Genomic DNA, 7,293 nt, shown 5'->3' on the forward strand with positions numbered 1-7,293 from the left:
CATCCGGAGCCTGTGCTCCACAACGGGAGAGGCCAGAACAGTGAGAGGCCCGCGTACCGCAAAAAAAAAAAAAATAATAATAAATAAATAAATAAAAATAAATTTTAAAAGGAGGGCTAAAATTAAAATAATTAAACAAATCAGGATTCACTAGGATGTGAGGAAATGGAACCCTCATACACTGCTGGTAAGAATGCAAAAAGATAGTCATTTTAGATCAAAATTTGTTAGTTTCTTCAAAAGTTAAACATTCACCTACCCTATGACTCAGACACTGCACTCAAAGTTATTGAAAAAAGATAAAATATATTCATTTTAAGAAATGTACACAAATGTTTGTATCATGTTTATTTTTAAATTGTCAAAAACCTGGAAATAACCCAAATGTCCATAAACAGATGAATGAATAAACAAATAGCGATTTATCCAAATATAAGATTACTCAGCGAAAGAAAAAGGTGAAGTATTCACATAATGTCATTGATGAATCTCAAAGTAGTTATACAACATAAAGTAAACCTGGAAAAGGGGTAAATATTTAATGATTCCCACCATATAAATTCTACAAAATGCAAAGGTATCAATTATTTGGAGGGAGGGAAGGGCAGGGCGAGATTATAAAAGGACATGAGGTAAATATACAGCAATGGATATGGCCATTATAACTATGATGGTAGTTTCACAGGTTCATACCTACATCAAAACTTATCAAATAGTATACTTTAAATTATGTATATAAGAAAATGTATAAAGTTTAATTCAGTGTAAATTATACCTTTAAATAAAGCTATAAAAAATGGCTTTACATTTCACAAATCTGTGCATCCCTTTTAAGAAAATAAATTTGGGGGCTTCCCTGGTGGCGCAGTGGTTGAGAGTCCGCCTGCCAATGCAGGGGACACGGGTTCGTGCCCCGGTCCGGGAGGATCCCACATGCCGTGGAGAGGCTGGGCCCGTGAGCCATGGCCGCTGAGCCTGCACGTCCAGAGCCTGCGCTCCGCAATGGGAGAGGCCACAGGAGTGAGAGGCCCGCGTATCGAAAAAAAAAAAAAAAAAAAAAAAAAGAAAATAAATTTGGGAATGCTATAATGACCACCATGTCTCTCCTCATGCCCTCTGAGAATCAGTCTTGCCTCAGTGGAAGCCAACATTGGTGAGCAATGAAGGATGTTTCCAACCATGTCAACAGGAATACAGCCTGGGCCACAAAGCTACATCCCAGGACTACGGATCTCCATTTTCACTACCTTTGTGTTCCCGCCTCTGCAGTAACGGCCTTAAGGAGAATATCAGTGAGAGACTACAGGAATCCACAAACCTTTACATGGGAGACCAGTGGTCAACTTCCCTGAGCACACTGGGATGGTGACTGATGCAAACTGTGGGGACCTGCCAGGTAGTAAAGGTAAAACGTCTTTGGCCATAGAAATTGGCAGTGACTTAAATTTGGCAAGAGCCCTGAGCAGATCAGAGAGTATAAGAAGCCACACATGCTTTCATATAACTCAAACTTACAGGGGATCTCCTAACTGTGAACATTTGTACAACACTGAATTCAGATAGATGGCTCCTTTAGTGCCATTATAATCAACAGGACAATCGCACATTTCCTAAAAAGCTAAGGCCTTTACACAGCGTGAACTCTTTGATGTTGAAAGAAAGTAGATTTTTTGCTAAAGGATTTCCCACATTCATTACTATTACAAGGTGTTTCACCAGTGTGAACTTTCTGATGACAGTGAAGTCTGGAGCTGAAGGTGATAGATTTCCCACATTCATTGCACTCATAAGGCCATTCTCCAGTGTGAACTCTCTGATGATCATGGAGGCCAGACCTAGCAGTACAAGATTTCCAACGTGCACTGCACTCATAAGGCCTATCTCCTTCGTGAACTCTCTGATGATAACGGAGGTTTTTGCTATAGGTAAAAGAGTTCCTGCATTCATTACACTCATAAGGCTTTTCTCCAGTGTGAACTCTCTGATGATAACGGAGGACAGACCTATCAGTAAAAGACTTCCCACATTCAGTGCACACATAAGGCCATTTTCCAGGGTGAATACTCTGTTGCTGAGTAAGGATAGAGCTATAGCTAAAAGACTGCACATTCACTGCACATGTATCATTTTTCTCCAATGTGACTTTTTTTGGGATAAGCAAGCAAAGATTTGCAGCTAAAGGATTTTCCACATTTGCTGTACTTGTACTGCCTTGCCCCAGTATGAACTCTTTCATGTTGACTGAGGGTCGAGCTCCACTTAAAAGATTTGCCACATTCACCACACATGTAAAGCCCTTCTATAGTGTGGACTTTCTGATGCACAACATACAAGGATTTGAACCTGAATGCTTTCCCACAGTCCTGGCACACAAAACACTGTCTTCCAGTGTAGACACCCTGGTCCTGATCAAGTGTGTTTTGGGGGTTGAAGGCTTTCTTGCATTCTCCCCGGGTATAATGAATTTTTCTTCTTCGACAAGTCACCCCACACTCAGAGATTTTTTTTGGCTTCTCCCGGGAGTGAGTGGCCTGTTGCTGGAGGTGTCCTGACAAGACTAGGAAGTCCTTCCCAAGCTCCCTGCAGGTAAAAGCCTTCCATGACTCCTGGAAATTGCAGCTCTTCACAAGTGAAGCCTTGTCTACACTGCCTAAGAAGGGTTTTTCTCCCACGTGCTGCTTCTGGTGTTGTTTGCTTGCCCTGAAATAAAAACATTTTTTACATGCCCCACACCTCGAGTTTCTGGCTGTGTTGTGTTCCCTGCTGCTCAGCCAACTGGAAAATGACTCTCAAGACTGGACCACAGGGCTTCCCTGGTAGCACAGTTGTTAAGAATCCACCTGCTAATGCAGGGGACATGGGATTGTGCCCTGGTCCGGGAGGATCCCACATGCCACAGAGCAACTAGGCCTGTGTGCCACAACTACTGAGCCTGCACTCTAGAGCCCATGAGGCACAACTACTGAAGCCCATACGCCTAGAACCTGTGCTCCACAACGGGAGAGGCCACCACGGTGAGAAGCCCATGCACCTCAGCTAGAGAAAGACCGTGCACAGAACGTGCACAGACCGTGCACAACAACGCAGCCAAAAATAAATAAATAAATATTTTTTAAAATAAAAAAAAAAAGACTGGACCACACATCTGACAGGGGTGAGCCTTCTGGGAAAATGGAGCTGGACTGGGAGTTCTGGCCTGTGAGATTCCTACAGAAATGCTTTGTTAAAAGGGTACCTCTGCATCCTGTGCTCCATAGCAGCAACCTGAACCCAAAGAAATACTGGTGAAGTATATGTTGACATTATAGGAATGGGGCAAGCCCATCACAAATGTGCATCCGTCATATCTAGGCATGGGTCCAGGGATACTTTTGAAGACAAGCAGGTTGAACTCTGAAGAAATGGCTGCTGTGCATTGCTGGGCTCCTAAAGTCACCGAATGGTGGAAACCCCACCAAGGGAAGGACACAAAGACAGTGTATAACAGAAGGAAAAGAGGTAGGGTTTACAACTTACTCCTCTGTCATTGGCTTCCTACAGAACCATTCCTGTTGGTTGACATGAGGCTGTGTAGAAGAATGTGAATGTACCCATCCCATGAAAATCAACTGTAACAGAGTAGATACTGTTGAAAGTCAATATAAGGAGATATGCACATCTCCAAGCACAGCATGTATGGCCTGATGTTGGAGAACACTACAGGGAGACCTGTCAAAGAAATGGTTGAGATGTGGGGGTTCAGAGAGATGGAGATTACTGCTGGAAAGAAGCCAGAGTGGAAATGATAACTACTAGAACTGACAAGTTGGCAAAGTATCAACAATGTGGAAGAACAAATGGCAATGGGATGTGGACACAGGCAATGGAAACAAAACACTGGTTGAATGGGACAGATCTCTGGTATGGTCTTACACACAGCCCTGGTGTCACAACCTCACCAACTGCCATTCACCAAGGCCAGGCTCCCTCTGAGCCCACTATTCCATGACTGGAGTCATGTCTATCCTGTGATGCACACAGGATTCTCCCCCCAACTCCTAGCTGAGCAAGTACCTGGGACACATGATGCAAGTCCTAAGAGAAAAACAGCACAAAAGAATGGCCAGGGGGCTTCCCTGGTGGTGCAGTGGTTGAGAGTCTGCCTGCCGATGCAGGGGACACGGGTTTGTGCCCCAGTCCGGGAAGATCCCACATGCAGCAGAGCGGCTAGGCCCGTGAGCCATGGCCACTGAGCCTGCACGTCCGGAGCCTGTTCTCCGCGCAATGGGAGAGGCCACAACAGTGAGAGGCCCGCGTACAGCCAAAAAAAAAAAAAAAAAAAAGAATAGCCAGCACTGTCCCAGAGCAACTCAGCACAAAAAACGACCAGAGAAAAGAGATCTATGTGAGTGATGTCAGTGAGATGACAGAATAAGAGATACTAGCATTCATTCCCCTTCCAAAAACAATTAGACAGCTATCAATGAATAAAAATAACCCTGGGGTGGATGCGGGGTACAGCATAAGTGTCCAATTAAGACAAACAGCAACACAGTAGAGCAAAAGAAGGAGAATAACTGCACAGAAAGGATCGCTGGGAAAACTGGCTTAGCAGAGATGCCTGGATGGTTAGGATCAAAGTACGTGAGAGCTACTTGTGTCAGCCACTGGGCTTGTGCCATCATGGTCCCTAGTGGCCTGCTCTGTGAAGGACCCTTGCAGGCTTTGTCACTGACAACAAACTGACAACAAGCAGCAGACTCCCCAGTTTTCACATTAGAGGATCCTGTAGAGTTCATCAGCATGGATTCCAAAGGAAATCCCCTTAGCCATAACATCCTCAATGGGAGAAAAGGAGATCAGTGGATTCCCAGCACTCTTCGTCACCAAAGACTCCAAAAGCCATTGCCACCACTGCATACTACTGCTGCCATGGTCACTGAGGACCCCTACAGTCTTCACCACTCTGATCTCAGCTGACAGACCTGCACAGAGACTATATTCCCGGGGTCTTCACTGGAGTCAACACCACAATACCACACCCAGCCAGCACCCTTGCATTCACATGAAGGTGAAGCTATTTCTCTAACCAAAATTCACCCCAAAATGTTGAAAGAAATGACTGATTCACCACACATACACACATGGACACAAGGATAAAAGAAACATGAAAAACAAGGAAACATGATACCATCAAAGGGACATTATAATTTTCCAGTAGCCAACCTCAAAGAAATGGAGATCTACGAACCACCAAAGGATTCAAAATAAATGTTTTAAGGAAGCTCAGTGAGGGGGCTTCTCTGGTGCTGCAGTGGTTGAGAATCCACCTGCCAATGCATGGGACACGGGTTCAAGCCCTGGCCCAAGAAGATCCTACACTCCACGGAGCAACAAAGCCCGTGCACCACAACTACTGTGCCTGTGCTCTAGAGCCCATGAGCCACAACTACTGAAGCCTACACGCCTAGAGCTCGTGCTCTGCAACAAAAGCCACTGCAATGAGAAGCCCGCGCACTGCAACGAAGAGTAGCCCCCACTTGCTGCAACTACAGAAAGCCCATGTGCAGAAACGAAGACCCAATGCAGCCAAAAATAAATAACTTTTAAAAAAAGGAAGCTCAGTGAGCTACAAGAGAACACAGATAGATAACTCAACATGATAAGGAAAATGATACAGGAACAAAACAAGAAGTTCAGAGAGACAGGAATCATAAAAAAGAATCAAACAGAAATTCTGAAGTTGAAGAATACAACAAATGAAAAGAAAAATGCAACAGAGTATCAACAACACACTTGGTCAAGCAGTGGAAAGAATATGTGAACTCAAACACAGGTCATTTATCATCCAGCCAGAGGGGGGAAGAAAGTGAAGTCAGCATAGGTAAACTATGGAATACCATCAAGCAAAACAATATTTGCATTACTGGAGTCCCAGGAGAAGGAGAGATAGAAAGAAAAAGTGTCAGAAAGTTTGAAGAAATAATGTCTGACTTCCCAAGTCTGGGAAGAGATGTGGACACCCAATTCATGATGCTCATAGGTCCATGTACAGATTCATTCCAAAGAGGATATTACCAAGACACATTATAAACAAAACTGTCAGTAAACAAGCAAAAAAACCCAAACAGAATTTTGAAAGCATGAAGAGAAAAGAAACTCCTTCACTCAGGGAACCCTCATAAGGCTATCAGTAGATTTTTCAGCAGAAATCTTGCAGCCTAGGAGAGAGTGGGATGATATACAGTTGGTTCTTTGAATCTGTGAATTCTAAACCTGCAGATATAGAGGGTTCACTCTGTTCACTGTACTATGCCATTTTATATAAGGGACTTGAGCATCCACAGATTTTGGTATCCACATGGGCTCCTGGAACAAATATCCTGTAGATACTGTATTCAAAACACTGAAGGAAAAAACTGCCAAACAAGGATACTTTACCTAACAAAGCTGTCCTGCACAATTAAAGAAAGACTTTAGACAAACAAAAGCTGAGGGAGTTCACTGACACTCAGCCTGACTTCTAAGAAATGCCAAAGGGAAAAGAGACTACTTAGTCCTGGGCCTTGCACATTTTTCTTTCTCTCCATCTGAACTCAAGGCCTCTGTTGCAACCATGCTCCACCAGATCACTGGTCAGGCCAAGAAGCATCCTAGCTTGATCCCCCTCTTTGTATTTATTAGAGTGGGAGGTACTGGAGCAGCATTGTATGTCTTGCACCTGGAATTGTTCAATCCAGATGTTAGCTGGGACAGAAAGAATAACCCAGGGAGTTCCCTGGCAGTCCAGTGGTTAGGACTTGGCATTTTCACTTCTGTGGCTGGGGTTCAATCCCTGGTCTAGGAACTAAGATCCCACAAGCCACCCAGCATGGCCAATGAGGAAAAAAAGAAAGAATAACCCAGAACCCTGGAACAAACTGGGTCCCAATGATCAATACAAGTTCTACTCAGTGAATGTCGATTACAGCAAACTGAAGAAAGAAGTTCCAGATTTCTAAATGAAATGTTTCACTATAATGCTTCTTAGAATGAAGGTCTTCCAGAAGCCATCTGCACAATTTTCCACTTAACCAGGAAATATTTCCCCTCTAAATGCATGAAATCACTTTGTTGTTTTGTGTTGGGGTTTACAGTGATTAATAAATATCTGAAACTTGAAAAAAAAAAAAAAGCCAAAGGGAGTTCTTCAGGCAGAAATGAAAGGATAATAAATAGAAACATGAAAACATAGGAAAATATAAAACTCACTGGTAAAACTGAGTATGTAGTAAAATTCAGATTACTATAATACTGTGTTGGTGGTGTTTAAAT

The 7,293-nt window shown here is 43.4% G+C and overlaps 1 protein-coding gene across 1 annotated transcript; it reads left to right on the plus strand.

The window, feature by feature from the left end:
- Positions 1-6,312: 6,312 nt before the first annotated feature.
- Positions 6,313-7,057, plus strand: LOC116744172 (cytochrome c oxidase subunit NDUFA4-like). Its single transcript, XM_032613552.1, has 2 exons — positions 6,313-6,763; positions 6,876-7,057. Exons 1-2 carry the CDS (start codon positions 6,596-6,598, stop codon positions 6,978-6,980), a joined length of 273 nt encoding a protein of 90 aa, XP_032469443.1. The 5' UTR covers positions 6,313-6,595; the 3' UTR covers positions 6,981-7,057.
- Positions 7,058-7,293: the final 236 nt, after the last annotated feature.

Source organism: Phocoena sinus, chromosome 19 (assembly GCF_008692025.1).
Source record: "Phocoena sinus isolate mPhoSin1 chromosome 19, mPhoSin1.pri, whole genome shotgun sequence".
NCBI lineage: Eukaryota > Metazoa > Chordata > Mammalia > Artiodactyla > Phocoenidae > Phocoena > Phocoena sinus.

Excerpts from the sequence above, each read along its gene's own strand:
- LOC116744172 (XM_032613552.1), top strand. The coding sequence starts at position 6,596 with ATGCTCCACCAGATCACTGGTCAGGCCAAGAAGCATCCTAGCTTGATC. Across the intron at positions 6,764-6,875 it reads ACCCAGGGAGTTCCCTGGCA|AATAACCCAGAACCCTGGAA; the intron begins GTCCAGTGGTTA and ends AAAAAAAGAAAG.